The sequence below is a fragment of the Trichoderma asperellum genome, chromosome 3, assembly GCF_020647865.1.
Source record: "Trichoderma asperellum chromosome 3, complete sequence".
In the NCBI taxonomy this organism is placed as follows: Eukaryota; Fungi; Ascomycota; class Sordariomycetes; order Hypocreales; family Hypocreaceae; genus Trichoderma; species Trichoderma asperellum.
Window position 1 is genome coordinate 1925357 of NC_089417.1, and position 18602 is coordinate 1943958.

The 18602-nt window shown below is 47.5% G+C and overlaps 4 protein-coding genes across 4 annotated transcripts; 2 read left to right on the forward strand and 2 right to left on the reverse strand.

Annotated features, from left to right (window-relative positions):
• Window positions 1-958: 958 nt before the first annotated feature.
• TrAFT101_005202 (uncharacterized protein) lies at window positions 959-7419 on the forward strand. The gene is made up of 4 exons (XM_024900865.2): window positions 959-1247; window positions 1314-1484; window positions 1542-6818; window positions 6877-7419. The coding sequence occupies exons 2-4, from the start codon at window positions 1330-1332 to the stop codon at window positions 7211-7213; spliced, it is 5769 nt and encodes a 1922-aa protein (XP_024757602.1). The 5' UTR covers window positions 959-1247; window positions 1314-1329; the 3' UTR covers window positions 7214-7419.
• On the reverse strand, window positions 7162-12402 carry TrAFT101_005203 (uncharacterized protein). Its single transcript, XM_024905472.2, has 4 exons — window positions 12060-12402; window positions 11648-12001; window positions 10772-11597; window positions 7162-10710 (listed from the first exon to the last, which is right to left on the reverse strand). The coding sequence occupies exons 1-4, from the start codon at window positions 12191-12193 to the stop codon at window positions 7561-7563; spliced, it is 4464 nt and encodes a 1487-aa protein (XP_024757601.2). The 5' UTR covers window positions 12194-12402; the 3' UTR covers window positions 7162-7560.
• A 490-nt stretch (window positions 12403-12892) lies between these two features.
• On the forward strand, window positions 12893-17173 carry TrAFT101_005204 (uncharacterized protein). Its single transcript, XM_024910749.2, has 6 exons — window positions 12893-13089; window positions 13142-13191; window positions 13249-13568; window positions 13627-15525; window positions 15588-16708; window positions 16766-17173. Exons 1-6 carry the CDS (start codon window positions 13060-13062, stop codon window positions 17006-17008), a joined length of 3663 nt encoding a protein of 1220 aa, XP_024757600.1. The 5' UTR covers window positions 12893-13059; the 3' UTR covers window positions 17009-17173.
• On the reverse strand, window positions 17043-18419 carry TrAFT101_005205 (uncharacterized protein). Its single transcript, XM_024911055.2, has 2 exons — window positions 17647-18419; window positions 17043-17580 (listed from the first exon to the last, which is right to left on the reverse strand). Exons 1-2 carry the CDS (start codon window positions 18184-18186, stop codon window positions 17305-17307), a joined length of 816 nt encoding a protein of 271 aa, XP_024757599.1. The 5' UTR covers window positions 18187-18419; the 3' UTR covers window positions 17043-17304.
• Window positions 18420-18602: the final 183 nt, after the last annotated feature.

Here is an 18602-nt window from a genome sequence, read left to right on the forward strand (position 1 = left end):
CTGGCAGCCGAGGTACCTACAAGTAGGTATTCTGCACAGCAGGGCGCCTCCGCTGTCTAAAGCTATACAGCAACAAATGGATGCCAGTTGAATCATCGATATGTCAGTATTGGGATTTACTGACAAACCAGAGCTCAATTGATGCTCTGGGGGGTCAAGACGAGAGAAAAACTGGTTACTTGTAGGCGTAGGGTATGAAATGCTACGTTGAAGTTGCTCCACCGCGGTGCAAGGTAGCGCCCAAGGCTGATACGTTAGTGCTACTCCATGCCGGAGCTACTGTGGCTATGACGCCCAGACGCGTATTAGATTTTTTTCCCGCTTGCGTCTGCGCACTGCATTTGGCCACTGAAACGCACTGTACGGACATGAGTGGCTTACACTGTCCGCGATGTACCCACCATGTCCGTTCCTTGCATTATATTTCCGATGGCCTGTCCGAAACCCCCCTGACCCAATCCGTCTGGTGGAATCGCAGCTAAAATTTTGGTGGCCAAGGGGCAGGGCAGGGGAATGCTCGAGACGCGAAAGGCTAACGGTCCTTAATGCTACGGCATCTGCCACTGCGGACTCCGCATCGTGTCAAATCCTAAGATTGTGCTTTGGCGTTCGATTCTGGCTTCCGCCAGTCCCGTAGCCAGGCTGTGTGGTAATAATAGCAGCAGTACGAGGTACCTCTGATTGGCCGTAGCCCGCGCCTGCATGCATGTACTCCATGCTCCGCAACTAGTCCTAACTTGAGCTGTTTGCCATCCAAGCGTGTGTGCCCCCCTTTCCTAGCATCCCCACTTCTCTTTTCCAGCACTGATACACACGATACCTCCGTACTCCGTGCAAGTGTAAAGGGGGAGGGCGCCCCTTAATGGCAGCTCAGTATGATTTCACGTGATCTCCCGTCACTTTTGTAGAGGTTTCCTGTTTCCCGCCAGCTTGCTTGTCCTTGGCAGTCTTTCTTTCTGACGCTGATCTTTCTTGTCTCTTCATAGTGTCCTTACGTCTCTCGTTTGCTGTCTTGTTGTTGCTGTGATTTTTTTTTTCTATTCTCACAAGTGCTTCTCGTGCACATCACGTCGTTGCTTATTGAAACAAAAGTGTCCACTCTTGAATTGCAGTCAAGCGTTTCTCGTCACTAGGTCACACTGCTAGGCCTCTGTTCGTGCGAGCTACCGCTAGCTGTCCCATTTGCATTCCATCACTCGTTTTATTCTGTTTGCAACACAGCCCAATTCATGATCCCCAACATCTAGGTAAGGATTATCATCTACATTGTCCTGCCGTCATCACAGATCATTAATCTCGAGCTGTGTCTGCAGGTAACATTTGCTCAAGATGTCGGGGTATCCGGCCGGTCATCATGACCAGTACGACCAAAACAATCAAACCGATTCATACTACCAGGATGACCAGTACTATGATCACAATTACGACGCCCATGGAGGGCACGGTGGTGGTCACCAAGGAGGAGATGGTTACTATGACGAATCGTATGACCTTTCGAACGCGACATTTCTTATGAATGTGTAAAGCTGACTGTGAAGCAGAGGATACTACAATGCAGACCCCAACAATCCCTACCATCACGATGGCGGGTATTACGAGGGCGACGATCAGTATCATGACGATTACCAGAACCATGGAGGCTATTATGATCAAAATTACAACCAAGGCGCTCGCCACGGCTCTGAAGAAGACTCTGAAACTTTCAGCGATTTTACAATGAGGTCGGATATGGCCAGGGCTGCCGAGATGGACTATTATGGCCGCGGAGATGAGCGATACAACAGCTATGACGACCCTCAGGGCGGCAACAGAGGATACAGGCCTCCGTCTTCCCAAGTTTCTTATGGAGGCAACAGGTCATCAGGAGCATCAACACCTAACTACGGCATGGATTATGGCAATGTTCTGCCAGCTGGGCAGCGCTCGCGTGAGCCGTATCCAGCGTGGACCTCCGATGCCCAAATCCCTCTCTCCAAAGAGGAGATTGAAGACATTTTCCTCGACCTAACGTCAAAGTTCGGGTTCCAGAGAGACAGCATGCGTAATATGTATGATCATTTTATGACACTGCTGGACTCGAGAGCCTCGCGAATGACGCCCAATCAAGCCCTTCTCTCATTACACAGCGATTACATAGGAGGTGATAATGCCAACTACCGCAAGTGGTATTTTGCGGCCCACCTTGATCTCGATGATTCGGTTGGGTTTGCCAATCGATCCAAGGGATTGAAGCGCAAAGCCAAGAATAAGAAGAAGAAGGGGGATGACCCAGCAAACGAAGCGGAAACGCTGCAGGATCTTGAAGGTGATGATAGTCTTGAGGCTGCTGAGTATCGCTGGAAGACCCGGATGAATCGCATGTCCCAGCACGACCGAGTTCGTCAGATTGCCCTTTACTTGCTTTGCTGGGGAGAGGCAAACCAAGTTCGATTCATGCCAGAATTACTCTGCTTCATCTTCAAATGCGCGCATGATTACCTGAACTCTCCTGCATGCCAAGCGCTGGTTGAGCCGGTTGACGAGTTCACGTTTCTCAACAACGTCATTACTCCCCTTTACCAGTATTGTCGAGACCAAGGTTACGAAATCCTGGACGGCGTTTATGTCAGACGAGAGCGAGACCACAAGAACATTATTGGTTACGATGACTGCAACCAGCTATTCTGGTATCCCGAAGGCATTGAGCGCATTGTTCTGCAAGACAAGAGCAAGTTGGTTGATGTTCCTCCCGCCGAACGTTACCTTAAGTTAAAGGATGTCAACTGGAAGAAATGTTTCTTCAAGACATACAGAGAATCACGTTCTTGGTTCCATCTCCTGACCAACTTCAACCGCATTTGGATTATCCATCTCACAATGTTCTGGTTCTATACCTCTCATAACGCCCCTACCTTGTTGGTCAAGAACTACGAGCAGCAAGTCAACCAGTCTCCCTCCGCAGCTAAGCAATTTTCTATTGTTGGTTTCGGAGGTGCTGTTGCTTCGCTGATCCAGGTTCTTGCAACTCTAGCGGAATGGGCTTATGTCCCAAGAAGATGGGCCGGCGCGCAACATCTGACCAAAAGGCTATTTTTCCTGCTTTTTGTGCTCGTTCTCAATGTTGCTCCAGGTGTCAAAGTTTTCATGTTTCCCGCCAAAGATGAGAATTCCCCAATCGACCACGCTATCGGCATTGTGCATTTCATCATCGCTGTCATAAGTTTCCTCTTTTTCGCCGTTATGCCTCTGGGAGGCTTGTTTGGCAGCTACTTGCTAACCAACTCTCGACGATACGTAGCTAGTCAGACATTTACAGCTGCCTGGCCCACATTGGCGTTTAATGACATGGCGGTCTCATACTTCTTATGGCTAGTAGTATTCGGAGTCAAATTTGGAGAGTCGTATGTATTTTTGGCTCTATCATTCAAAGATCCGGTTCGATATCTTTCGATCATGCATTTGGAATGCCAGGGTGATCAGCTTTTCAAAGACATTCTGTGCAAGAATCAGCCGAAAATCACTCTGGGTCTCATGATGTTCACTGACTTGATTTTCTTCTTCCTGGATACATATTTGTTCTATGTTTTGGTCAATGCACTCTTCTCAATCGCACGATCGTTCTACATCGGTTCGTCCATCTGGACTCCCTGGAGAAACATTTTCTCTCGTCTGCCGAAACGCATTTACTCAAAGGTCTTGGCAACGACCGACATGGAAATTAAATATAAACCCAAGGTCCTGATTTCTCAGGTTTGGAATGCTATTGTTATTTCCATGTACAGAGAACATCTTCTCGCTATCGATCACGTACAGAAGCTGCTGTATCATCAGGTCCCATCAGAACAAGAAGGCAAGAGAACACTGCGGGCTCCTACTTTCTTTGTCTCCCAAGAAGATCATTCTTTCAAGACAGAGTTCTTTCCTAGCAACAGCGAAGCAGAACGCCGAATTTCTTTCTTTGCCCAATCTCTCTCTACGCCCATTCCCGAGCCGCTGCCTGTAGATAACATGCCAACATTTACTGTTATGATCCCTCATTACGGAGAGAAGATCCTTCTTTCTCTGCGAGAAATTATTCGTGAAGATGAGCCATATTCTAGGGTGACACTTCTAGAATATCTCAAGCAACTTCATCCACACGAATGGGACTGCTTCGTTAAAGACACCAAAATCTTGGCTGACGAGACATCTCAAATGAGCGGCGAGGAGGAAAAGAATGAGAAAGACACGGTGAAAAGCAAAATCGACGACCTCCCGTTCTACTGTATCGGATTCAAGTCTTCTGCTCCTGAATACACCCTTCGAACACGAATCTGGGCTTCCCTACGCTTCCAAACTCTTTACAGAACAATCTCTGGTTTCATGAACTATAGCCGAGCTATCAAGCTATTGTACAGAGTCGAAAATCCCGAAGTCGTCCAGATGTTTGGTGGTAACACTGATAAGCTTGAGCGAGAGCTTGAGCGTATGGCCCGCCGTAAATTCAGAATTTGTGTGGCCATGCAGCGTTATTCCAAGTTCAAGAAAGAAGAAATGGAGAATGCCGAATTCCTACTTCGCGCTTATCCCGACTTGCAGATTGCCTATTTGGATGAAGAGCCACCTGTTGCCGAGGGTGAAGAACCTCGACTGTATTCCGCCCTTATTGACGGCCACTCGGAAATCATGGAAAATGGTATGCGGCGCCCGAAGTTCCGTATCCAACTTTCTGGTAACCCAATTCTTGGCGACGGAAAATCCGACAACCAAAATCATTCCCTGATTTTCTACCGTGGTGAATACATCCAGCTTATCGATGCCAACCAAGACAACTACCTGGAAGAATGCCTGAAAATCCGAAGCGTGCTCGCTGAGTTCGAGGAGATGAAGACAGAAAATGTATCTCCATATACCCCTGGTGTTAAAAATAACTCTCCTGCTCCCGTTGCTATTCTTGGTGCACGCGAGTATATTTTCTCAGAAAACATTGGTATTCTTGGTGACGTTGCTGCTGGAAAGGAACAAACTTTCGGTACTCTCTTCGCACGTACTATGGCTCAAATCGGAGGCAAGCTTCACTATGGTCATCCTGATTTCCTCAATGGTATTTTCATGACAACTCGCGGCGGTGTTTCTAAAGCTCAGAAGGGACTGCACCTGAACGAAGATATTTTCGCTGGTATGAATGCCATGTTACGTGGTGGTCGAATCAAGCACTGTGAATATTATCAATGCGGTAAAGGTCGTGATCTTGGTTTTGGTTCTATCTTGAACTTTACCACCAAGATCGGTACCGGTATGGGCGAGCAGCTTCTTTCTCGAGAGTACCATTACCTGGGAACTCAACTTCCATTGGACCGATTCCTGTCATTCTATTATGCTCATGCCGGCTTTCACGTCAACAACATGTTCATTATGCTGTCTATCCAAATGTTTATGATCTCGCTGATGAACATCGGAGCTCTGCGACACGAGACGGTCAAATGCAAGTACAACCGACAAGTGCCCATCACTGATCCTTTGTTTCCTACTGGTTGTCAAAACACGGACGCATTGATGGATTGGGTTCAACGCTGTGTTTTCTCAATTTTCTTCGTCTTCTTCTTGTCATTCGTTCCTCTTATCGTGCAGGAACTGACTGAGCGTGGTATTTGGAGAGCTCTTAGTCGATTCTTGAAACAATTCTTCTCACTTTCACCGTTCTTTGAAATTTTCGTCACTCAGATCTACGCGAACTCTGTGCAACAGAACATTTCGTTTGGCGGTGCACGATATATTGGAACAGGTCGTGGTTTCGCCACAGCTCGCATTCCATTTGGTGTTTTGTATTCTCGATTTGCTGCACCATCAATCTATTTCGGTGCGAGATTATTGATGATGCTGCTATTCGCCACCGTCACCGCTTGGCAGCCTGCACTCGCGTACTTCTGGATTACCTTGATGGGATTGGTTATCTCGCCCTTCTTATACAACCCCCATCAGTTTGCATGGACCGACTTTTTCATCGACTATCGTGACTATCTTCGCTGGCTGTCGCGTGGTAACTCGCGATCGCATGCTTCTTCGTGGATTGCGTTTTGTCGACTGTCCCGTATACGAGTTACTGGCTACAAGCGTAAGAATTTGGGCGACAAATCTGCTAAAATGTCAGGTGATGTTCCTAGAGCAGCCATTGCCAATATTTTCTTCACCGAAATATTTACGCCGCTCTTGCTCGCTGTCGTAACGGTCATCCCGTACTTGTTCATCAACGCGCAAACTGGTGTCCTAGCAGACAAACAGACTGTTGCCAAGGGTGCAAACCCGCCAAAGATTCAGCCTACAGCCTCCCTTGTCCGTATTCTGATTGTCGCTTTTGGCCCGGTGGCCATCAATGCTGGCGTGTTGATGGTTATGTTTGCCATGGCATGTTTTATGGGTCCTCTCTTGAGTATGTGCTGCAAAAAGTTCGGTAGTGTTTTGGCTGCTATTGCGCATGCTTTGGCTGTCATCTTCATGTTGGTATTCTTTGAGGTACTGTTCTTGCTCGAAGGATTCAACTTTGCCCGTACAATGGCTGGTATGATTGCGGTGGTATCGCTCCAGCGATTCCTGTTCAAACTGATTGTCTCATTGACTCTGACGCGAGAGTTTAAAACCGACCAGTCTAACATTGCTTTCTGGACTGGAAAATGGTACTCTATGGGCTGGCACTCCGTCTCACAGCCTGCTCGTGAGTTCCTTTGCAAAATTACGGAACTTAGCATGTTTGCAGCTGATTTCATTCTCGGACACTGGTTGTTGATGTTCATGCTTCCGGTCATTCTCATTCCTCGTGTTGATACACTGCACTCAATGATGCTCTTCTGGCTTTTGCCCAGGTAAGTAACTGAATCAGCGAAATCAAGCAATCGCACATTGTACTAACATTCTTTGTAGTCAACAAATCCGCCCTCCGATTTACTCTTTGAAGCAGTCAAAACTTAGACGTCGTCGTGTCATCCGTTTTGCTATCCTCTATTTCGTTCTCGCTGTTGTTATGATTGCCCTGATTGTTGGACCAGTTTATGGTGGCAAGGCAGTTCCGGCCTCATTAAACAACCAGTTGTCTGATATTGCTGGTTTCCGATTGTTACAGCCAAACCACCAAAACCATGATAACACGAACGGAACCCAGCAAACTGGTACAGGGGCGCCAAACTATACCGGCGCTGGCAGAAAAACGACAAGCACAGGCGCGGGTGCTGGTGTCACTGGCAAGATCAGACTATTTTGATTACAGAGGTATACATTTTATCCAACTTAATGGCCCGTTCATTATGGAGCAAGTCTTCTAGCTCTCGAATATCTATTGTTACACCTATAGTTGCTTGATCTTTAAGGGATAGGTAGTATATGCTTGCTCCTCATTCATTGAGCAATGGCCCTTTATGAATTATCATAGTATTTTTTTTTTATATCTATTCCATAACGATGCTTGCCTAAATAGACTTTGTTTTCTTAAAAATATCCACTTAAAATGTCGTAAACATATTATAGTGACATGTGCGGAACCTAGTTGGTATTGAAGCGATAAGTGGCTGCGGTGAGACACTTAATACATGCATGCGAATACTAGTCCTTTTATAACTCGTCCTTCGTATGTGTCCCATCGCTTTCTAGTCTCCGACTTTTAGTGTTTTTGTCTTCTGCCCCGACTTCAGCTGTTTCTTCTCCACCTTCAGAAAGCCTCTCTTTGCCAGGAGTTACCGCCGCCTCCCCTTTGTAGATCTGGTGCAACGCGGCAATTTCTTCATCATAAGCAACCCACTCGGGAATCTGCCTTCTTGCTCGATCAAGCTTGGGCTCCTTTGTAAGCGGATTATTGCATAGATCAATGGTGCGAGCTTCGACGAGGCTTTCGTCACTACACCATGTCTCGCACCATAGCCACTCTTGAGGTAAGCTATGGATGGGGATATTGAACTGCATATGATTCGGCAAGTCTTGATCCAGATTGGCAAGGCTATTTGGATCCGCTGAAAGTGAGTGGTACTGTTGTCGAAGACGGTCACCGGCAGCTAACTCTCGGAAGCGTCGCAAGTCAACAACATAAAGGGCGGAAATATGGTAAGGGCGCCCACGAAGGTAGTTTGCCCAGTACCCCTGTTTCCAGAACCGGAATCCCTCCATTTCAACGCGGGAATCACACATGGGTGTAAATCCATATGGAGCTCCTTCTAGATCGAGATTCATTAGGTTGATCATGTCCGTGCGGACGACTTGATCGGCATCGACAAATATGACCTTGTCTAAAGACAGGGGGAAAAGGACGTCTAAAAATAGAATTTTGTAGCCCCAGATTTCTCGTTGCTTCTCCTTCTGCTGCCGTAGCCAGTGAGGCCACTTGTACGAGATCATTTCATATTTGAAGCCGTACTTCTCTGCCATGTGGGGTATGAATTCTTTGAAGGAAGGAGAAAGGAATTGTTCGATGAACCAAAACTTGACGGTGTGATTTGTATGGCGCATAACCGAGACTATCATGATGTTCAACATGCGCTCGTAGAGGTGGCCACTGGCTACGGAGAAGATGTTGATCTCTGCGTGTTCTCGTTCAGATAGCGACTTCGTCTTAGATTTTCCGCCAAAGAGACTTTCTGCCAGCTTAATACCCTTGGAGATGATATTGTTGTCCTGGGTGTCCTTTTCTTGGAGGATATCTTCCGCTTCCATGCCACTTCGCCTTCGGAGACGTGGATATAATGTCACGCCTTGGAAATCAATCAATGCGAGCTCAGTACCGTTATCGCCAGGAACGGGATTCCATCCCTGAGCGCCAATGCTCTCAATCTCATATATCTCGGAGCTGCGGCCTTCCTTCAATCGGATAGAATAAACTCCAGGATTTGCCTTAAACTGGAAAAAGCCGATATTCGCCATGACTATGGTATCTGTGATAAGGGGCTCTTTCTCGGTGGCGAGAATTAGCTGGGCTCCTCGCGGTGCTGATGCTTTGCCCTCTCTAGAATGTCCTTCAATAAGGATGTGCTTCAACTCATATGTGGCATGAACGTCGGTCTTCACTGCGCTTAATTTTATGTTGTCGAGATCGTGAATCGAATCTAGAGGTGCTACAAGCCATGCAGGCGGAACATCAACAGCAGTTGTCAACAAAGCCTCGGAGGGCAGACCATTGAAGGTAGCTTGTAGTCCTTTAACCTCGCCTTCATCATTGAAGGTCGGTTGAGACTTCAAGACATACCTGAAGAAACGCTTGACTGGAAGCTCCTCAATTTTTTCTGGAGGGTTGATGAAAAGCTTCAAGTGAACTCCCTCTAGCTCAGACAATACCTTCAAAATAGGAGCCCATCTTTGACCTTGCTCACTTACTGGGTTTATGAGCCCAACTATGTGAACGCTCGCAGCTTCCGGGTCACCCTTTTCAATTGTATGCGTTGAGGGCCATTTGTCATAAAGGCTGGTTCGAGCAGACGTTGCTGACTCAAAAATTCCCTCAGGCAGGTCAGAAATTGTAGATAGGGCAGCGATGGACGTTATTTTAGCTGCGTCCAGGGGAGTGGAGAGTTTATCGACCAAGCCAAGTTCTTCAACTGCTTTAAGAATTGGGAGTATGCGCCTCGCTTGCTCGACTTCCAAAAATTGTTGAAAGTCATCGACATCAAATTCGGAGTCCTCCGAAATGGGTCCAATCATTCTGCCGTTCAGCATAATCATTTGGGCTCCCAAGGGCACTTTCGAAGCTCCCAAGAATCTCTGTAAAGCCTCAAAATAACCATCTTTGTTTTTATCTTCAATTGGTGTTTGCATTAAATCGGAAAGTTCGCTGATGTCCTGAATGTCGCCCAGTGACCCTAGGTTCGCCATGAGTGCAGCATTTATCGAGGCAGCACCGTCGGATGATACAGGATTGTGAACGATCTCGATTCTGGCACCTGAGTTGCGGCGTTTGAACTCGAGAGCGGATAGAACTAGACCCTTGCCACTTGTCGTTGTCAGGTCAGCAATGACAGTCGCTGCCGACCAATCTTCCTTTAGTGACTCGGAAGCAAACTCGAGGACGGGGATATTGCTGAAAAGATCTGCATGCTCAATATAAATCTTGTTTATGTTAAGCACAGTGAGGCCTTTCCCTTCATCGTCGGGTGTTATATAGTCATTTCTCCTGGAGAGTGCCTTATTGAGGAAAATCCCAGGGGCCCAGTCGTCATCAGTAAGCATTCCGAGAAAAACTCCCTTTTGCACTACTCGAAGATCTTCCCCGATTTGCATTCCCAACTCTTGAATCCAATTCTCATCGCGGATAATTGGGAGGCCATTGAGAAACACTGGTCGAATCGGCGTGTCCACCTTTAGTCGCTTGATCCATTGCTGAGCGAATCCGAGCTGTTGCTCGTAGGTGTCTGCTTCAAGAACTTCAGCAAGACTCATTTTGTCCGAGTCCACAAGTGGTGCATGGTCTCCGGTTATTCTGGCAAAGAGCTCTTCGTTGGTCAATTTAGTGGCGTCTTCGAGCTGCCCTAGATAAGTAAAAAGGCCGTTGATACCATAATTCTCGAATAGGTGGTAAACTATCTTGGCTTTAACAATGGCCTCAGGAGTTGAAATTAGAGGAACAAGGCCAAATCTTATAGAGATACCCCGAGAAATGAAAGAAATCAATTGCATGATGTATGAAACATCTTCTGGGTTTGAGAAATCGACAGGTGCGATGAGAGTAAAGATATTCTTCCCAATGGGCGGCAGTTGTCCAGGATATGACGGTTGCAGTAGCTGGAGATGTTAGCACTGAGGCTTCCTGAGCAGGGTTTCCCCCCATTTTGTTACGACTTACTGATGTCAAGCTCTTTGGGTAATCCTCATAAACGTCGTCGCTTTCGATGTCGTTTAACCATATGATAACTCGCCCATCTTCAAGCCGATCTGTCCAATCATATCTCAGTGCCTCGCCGCCTTCCTTCGCGGTAGAAACATCTTGATGGCCGAGAATAGATACCGCTTGCTTTCCGTTCAGTCCAAGAGCACGAAAGCCATCGATTAGTTTTCGTTCTTGGCGCAGTCTCTCAATAAGAGCGAATGGCTCAATCTGACGCTCAATTAATTGAACACCATTTAGCCATAGCAAGTTTAGACCCCCCGGTACTCCTTTTAAGCTGTTAAGTTTAAACTCTTTTTCGAATCGAGTAGAAACATTGTGGGCAACAATTGAAGTTAGAAACTTGGGCAGATCCTGAGTCAACTTTACTAGTGTCTCCAACGGGTCATCACTTTGCAATATGAAGGATGTCGCTTTCAATCCAAGCGACGAGAGATCTGATGCTGTCAAAGGCTTGATATCGGCCACATCTTCACTGTCATCGAGACCGGCACCGGCACCAATATTCTGATGATGAGATTCTTCGTCTTGTAGTCGATCATCGATGACGATATAGTCCGTCTTCTTTAATGCCAGCTCAACACCATAACCACTCATGTGAAGAGTTGCTCTGGGCGTTGTTTGAGTGCGGTGATATCTAATTCGATAGCTCAGAGAGCCTTCTGCTGCGGCCTTTGAAAGAGCTTTATGGTATTCTCCAAACGTTTCCGAAGTTATGTCAGCATAGAGGATGGCTTCTCTGCCCGCGCCTAATACTCGATCAAATGGCAAATGCTTGTTTTGCCTATAGAGTATGTCAGAATTTGCAATGCTTTCAAGGCGAGGCATACATACAAGGACAGTAGACCATCTTTGATAACTTCCTCTAGTTCGGGTTTGCAATACTGCTTCCCATCCAACAGCACCCAATTGAAGCATTCTGATTCAGGTCCTTCGCCAAGAGTAGGGGAAACAACAGTGGAATAGTATTGGTAATGAGCTTCTACTCGAGGCGCTGCAGATCGCAAAGACAATGCCAGTTTGAATGTGGACAGACCCTCGGCGCTAGACAGGCAGCCATCTTCTTGCAAGACTTGAAGGAATTTCACATATAAAGCAGCGTCTGTTGATGCAGAGGCGAAATATCCAGTAGCAATTCGGTCCAGGAGCGGAAAATAGGATGATGAATTCTCTGCTGCCGCGGTTTCTCTGCCAGCGTTGTTTAGTTATTTGTCTTACGGCGGAAGGGCTTTGGATAAATAATCACAAGAGTTCGAGCAAGTATGGACCTGCAGGAAAAGCTGCATTCATGCCCACATTCACAGAGGGAGCGCTATGGGCCTGCAGAGCAAGCATAGATCCGACAATCAAGTTCCATGGTCGCCAGCGATGCCGTGTCATGATAGGTGAGGGCCCGCAGAGTATATATGGAGGCGTTGAATGCCAGATTAAGTCAGTCCCTCACTAAATGATGCCAAACACCATTGACTGGTAGGACAAACGAGCAGCTTGGGACTGCAGAATAACTACGTTTGGATGACAAAATTCCTCGAAGGGTGCGATATAAGAAGGTCGGCGGTCTAATCCTCTATTGAGAGCTGTCCAAAACGGTACAGCTAAACGTAAATGGCCATGCACGCACCTAACGTTAGCAAATCAGCGCCACGTATGGCGCTGCCGCCACATATGCCAAAGCAGCTCCCCCACTATCAGTATTAAAGGGGCAGCGGGGAGAGGCTATATGGAATATGCATCTAAGCAGTGACATGGCTTTACCAAGAAGATACATATATATCTCACTTACCTAGTATTTAGAAGGATATCATCAATTATAAACGCTATGCATAATTAAATTCTCATGATTCCTTCTTTTAAAAATTGATCAGCATTTATTCAAACTTTTTTTGTATTTATTTTACTCTCAAACACTCGTTATGTATCAAACGGATCGTGGATTGTACCCGGTATAAGAGGGGTGAGGCGCCTAAGGCGGTGAGAACGTCACGTCCAATGATATTGCGGGGCTGAGATTGGCTCAGTACCCACAATTGGAGATGGACACGATACTCAATTGGAAGCTGTTGCCAATACGACGCACTGTTCTATCTCGCTCCTTTTTACGCTGATTCCCTGGCCAGGCCTGAGCAGCTACTGTGGCCAGCAAAGATCTATCGAGCCGCTCAGCTACACCTCTCTGACGCATCTATACTCATCTAATCGCTCCTTTCCCTTGATGTGCGAGGCTCCGACCTCACCTCCCCGCCACAATGCAGTCTTCCCCAGGAATGTTGACAAAGGTATGCTATTCACGGATTGCCCAGCCCGGCGTGTCGACTAATGGCCCTCCAGTTTGAATCGAAATCATCAAGAGCCAAGGGAATCGCGTTCCACCCGAAAAGGTAGCTGCGCCTCTCCTATCAAGCGTTAGACTTTGGAAAGCTGATCTGGTGTATTAGGCCATGGATCCTCGTGGCGCTTCACTCCTCCACAATCCAGCTCTGGGATTATCGGATGGGCACGTTGATAGATCGATTTGAGGAGCACGATGGCCCAGTCCGTGGCGTCGACTTTCACAAAACACAGCCGCTCTTCGTATCGGGCGGCGATGATTACAAGATCAAAGTCTGGTCGTACCAGACTCGACGATGCCTCTTTACGCTGAACGGCCATCTTGATTACGTTCGAACTGTTTTCTTCCATCATGAACTGCCTTGGATTCTCTCTGCCTCCGACGACCAAACAATTCGAATCTGGAACTGGCAGAATCGAAGTTTGAGTACGTTGCTGATTTTTCTGAGCTCTGGTCCGCCACGGTGATGCTAATTATGCTCTAGTTTGTACCATGACCGGGCATAATCACTATGCCATGTGCGCCCAATTCCACCCCAAGGAAGATCTCGTCGTTTCAGCCTCCCTTGATCAATCAGTCCGAGTTTGGGATATTTCGGGACTTCGAAAGAAGCACTCAGCACCGACTTCGATGAGCTACGAAGATCAAATTGCGCGAGCAAACCAAAACCAAACCGACATGTTTGGTAATACAGATGCAGTTGTCAAGTTTGTCTTGGAAGGCCATGATCGTGGTGTCAACTGGGTGGCTTTCCATCCTACTATGCCTCTGATTGTTTCAGCAGGCGATGATCGCCTGGTGAAGCTCTGGCGCATGAGCGAGACTAAGGCTTGGGAGGTTGACACCTGCCGCGGCCATTTCCAGAATGCCTCAGGTTGTCTTTTCCACCCACACCAGGATCTCATTTTGTCGGCCGGAGAAGACAAGACCATTCGAGTCTGGGATCTCAATAAGAGGACCGCTGTGCAGTCTTTTAAGAGAGAAAACGACCGCTTTTGGGTTATCGCAGCTCATCCTGAAATCAATTTGTTCGCAGCTGGCCATGATAATGGTGTCATGGTTTTCAAGCTGGAACGCGAGCGTCCCGCTTCAGCTGTCCACCAAAATACCCTCTTCTACATCACCAAGGAGAAGCATGTCAGGTCGTACGATTTCCAGAAGGATGTGGAAAGCCCAACTTTGCTGTCTTTGAAGAAACTAGGCAGCCCCTGGGTTTCACCACGCACTTTGTCGTACAACCCTGCCGAGAGATCTATTCTTGTCACCACTCCTGCTGATGGTGGCTCTTATGAACTTCTGAGCCTACCTAGAGACGGATCTGGCGTAATCGAACCGACAGAATCCAAGCGAGGATCGGGCAACTCTGCTATTTTTGTTGCCAGAAATCGCTTCGCCGTGCTAAACACTGCCAACCAAACAATTGATATCAAGGATCTGTCGAACAATACAGCTCGTTCGTTCAAGCCTCCAGCGGGAACTACTGATATTTACTTTGGAGGAACTGGCAACCTCCTTATTATTACGCCGACGACAGTCTATCTTTACGACATTCAGCAGAAAAAGACCACCGCCGAGCTTGCAATCACCGGCGTTAAATACATTGTGTGGTCAAATGATGGTCTATACGCTGCTCTACTGAGCAAACACAATGTGACTATTGTAACAAAGACTCTGGAGCAAATCAGTACATTGCATGAGACAATTCGCATCAAGAGCGCCACTTGGGATGATGCGGGCATTCTTTTATATTCAACCCTGAATCATGTCAAGTATGCCCTACTGAACGGCGACAATGGTATTGTTCGTACCCTCGACCAAACGGTTTACTTAGTACGCGTTAAGGGGCGGAATGTCTACTGCTTAGATCGAGCGGCTAAGCCTCGAATTCTGCGCATTGACCCAACAGAGTATCGTTTCAAAATGGCGCTGGTCAAGCGGAACTATGAAGAAATGCTTCACATTATCCGTACTTCCAGTCTTGTCGGCCAGTCTATTATCTCATACCTGCAGAAGAAAGGCTATCCTGAGATTGCGCTGCAGTTTGTACAGGATCCAACTACTCGTTTTGACCTGGCAATTGAATGCGGCAACTTAGATGTTGCTGTAGAGATGGCCAAGGAGCTAGATAAGCCAAAATTCTGGACTCGACTGGGCACTGAAGCACTTGCCCATGGCAACCACCAGATTGTGGAGATGTGCTACCAGAAGTTGAAGCAGTTTGACAAATTATCATTCCTCTACTTGGCGACTGGTGACCATTCGAAGCTTGCGCGAATGGCCAAAATTGCGGAGCATCGTGGAGATTTCACTGCCCGATTTCAAAACGCCGTGTATCTTGGAGATGTCGAAGATCGCATTCAGATGTTGAAAGAGATTGATCTGTGTAAGTAATACGGCCAACCCTCAACGCCCTCTTCTTCTACTGCAGCGCTAACTGTATCATAGATCCTCTTGCGTATGCAACAGCTAAATCCCATGGGCTAGAAGAAGAATGCGAGGCTATTCTTGAGGCTTCTGGTCTCACTGAAGATCAGCTAACTCTGCCTACAATGGGCAAGCCGTTGGCACCGCCAAAGCCAGTCGTATCCACGTTCAAGAGCAACTGGCCCAACAAGGCTAGCTCTCAGTCGTACTTTGAGAGTGCTCTTCTGGGCCAGGTAGAAGGCTTGTCTCTCGAGGACGAATCGAACACCGCCAATGGAATAGAAGCTGAGCATGCTACAAAGGAGGAAACCGCAGATAAGCTCATTGCTACTGCTGGCGAAGACGACGATGATGCGGCAGGCTGGGATATGGGCGACGACGATGTGCCCGAAATTGACAATGACTTTGTGAACGTCGATAGTGCAGAGGCAGGCGGTGCTGGAAGCTGCGAGGCTGATATTTGGGCACGAAATTCACCTCTGGCAGTTGACCATGTTGCTGGAGGCTCATTTGAAACGGCCATGCAGCTTCTGAACCGACAGGTCGGCGCAGTCCAGTTTGCCCCTCTAAAGCCTCGATTCTTGGAGGTCTATCAATCTTCCAAGACCTTCCTCCCGGCGTTGGCTAACTTGCCCACCCTTCTTAATTATGTCCGCCGTACTGTTGATGAAACGGATCTTCGAAAAGTTCTGCCCATTATCCCACGCGATCTAGAACATTTGGCCTCCAACGATTTACAAAAGGGCTACGATTCTATGAAAGCTAACAAGCTGGAAGATGGCGCCAGCATCTTCAAGGGAATTCTACATGCAATCCTTGTCAATGCTGTTTCTAGCGAGAGCGAAGTGGCGGAGGCTAAGAAACTAATTGTTTCAGCAAGGGAGTACAGCATTGCCATGGATATCGAGCTGGCGAGGAGAAACCTTGGCTCGATCGATGAGATTGCACAAGACCCCGCTAAAGTGAAGAGGAGTCTGGAGTTATCCGCCTACTTTACTATTCCGAAGATCGAGGTGCCTCACAGACAAATTGCGTTGCTGAGCGCCATCAAAGTGGCGATAAAGAGCAAAAATTACAACTCCGCTTTGGGCTTCGCAAACCGCATTATTGCCAATGGAGGTTCTAGCAAAATCGTCGAAAACGTAAGTTATCAACTGTTTCCTTTTTCCATTCCAGATTATATACTTATCCCAATATAGGCCAAGAAGACAAAGGCTCAGTGTGAGCGCAATCCAAACGACAGCATTGAGATCGAATTCGACCAGTTTGCAGAATTTGAGATTTGTGCTGCCAGCCACACTCCGATCTATAGCGGAGCTCCGTTCGAAGAGTGTGCATTTGATGGATCAAAGTACCACTCTAGCTACAAGGGATCGATCTGTAAGGTGTGCGAAGTTTGCGAGATTGGCAAACACGGTAGCGGTTTGAGGCTGTTTTCATAGATACTTAATTTGGACTTAGAACTGTACAAGGGGGGTTAAAAGGACGTAGCTATATCCTAGTCATGGAATTCAACTAAATATTGAACAAATGAGCTGGTTACTAGATTCCATGCCTGAGAGCGATGATATAATTGAGTTTAAATAAAAAAAAAAATTACATATTCATGAACCATAAAACGCTCCCTATTATTAGTGCTTTAGATTCCATGATACCAGGCTTTGTCACAGCATATGCTGATACACATTGTGAGGTATCCCGTATAATGTAACATGAACCGTGTCTAATTCGATAATCTTTACACAATAGTTTCTAACTCGCGAGCATAGCCCAAGGTATTTTCCATGATCATTTGGCTCATGTCTTTGGCACTAGCCCCGTCTTCACCGTCAGCGGCAGCACTGGGGAAGTATATGTGACCCTCCTTCACAATCCATCCGCGGTGCTTGGCAAACTGAATAACCTCTCCTTCTGAGTTGAGGAATAACAAGGACTTGGTGGAGCTTATGGGAAGGCTAGGATAGGCCCGCTCGCTGCTGCTGGCGATTTCGGAGCGTATTTGGTTCTTGAGAATCTGTTCAATTCTCCAAGTTAGCACGCTGTAGAAAAGGCAACACGAAGCAATCATTCATGTACGTACCTCTGAGAAAACACTATACTCGTCGCAGGGCACCTCACTGCTCTTCATTGCCTTCCATACACGGTCGTAGCTTCCCTCCATTAGCCACCTCTCCAGACGAACAGGATATCCCAGGTAACGATCGCCTTCGACATCGGTTCCGCCACCGTCTCGATTTGCCAGACTTTCCAGCTCTGAGTGAAACTCGGCATAGCGGCCTTGGGTGAGGAGCAGCAGCAAGCTTAATCCTGTAACCTTGTTGCGTTCGGGGAGATTAGGAGACAGGGTAGCCGATGGCAACTCGTAAAAGGGCTGGAGCTGCTGGACGTAGCGCGTGAAGGCATCTGCGTTCTTGGCGCGGATGGAGAATAGGGCACCTTGCTCGTATGTCTCCCGGGCAAGGGCGAGGAGGTTCGAGGGCGCTGAGGGATTCGGAGTGAGGGCGTTTACGCTGAGAAGGAGAAGCTTGGCCTTGGAGAGGAGGGCGCTGGCCTCAGGATAGCTCATCTGAGGAGACTGCTTAAGCTGGGCGAGAATCGGGGAGAGGCTCCGTTCAGCCATGGTTGCGGCGAATTTGCGATCTTGAGAGATGAAGTCGGAGTAGTGATTGGAAATGAGAAGGCGAAGTACGGTAGAGGGAATGCCGTCGAGTCGGTCGTTGAGAGCTAAGTCAATGAAGCCGTAGGGGTGGCTGCAGGACTCGGGTGTTGATTATGTGTCGGTTTGGTGGTATAAAGCGTATTCTAGGCTGAACGATGACGAAGAGGTGTTAGATGGGTACCTCTAGGTGTTAGTGGGCAGTGTGTGCGAATCCTGACTAAGACGTCTAATCTGAGGGTGCCTCCGGGTGCCAATTCGAATGCCGCTGTCGAATGCTCTCAACATCTGGCATGCACGACCGTACACGAAATTATGAATCCAACTATGGCTTGGTATTTTCATATATTATTTGTTTTATTTGGCATACATTTGCGTCA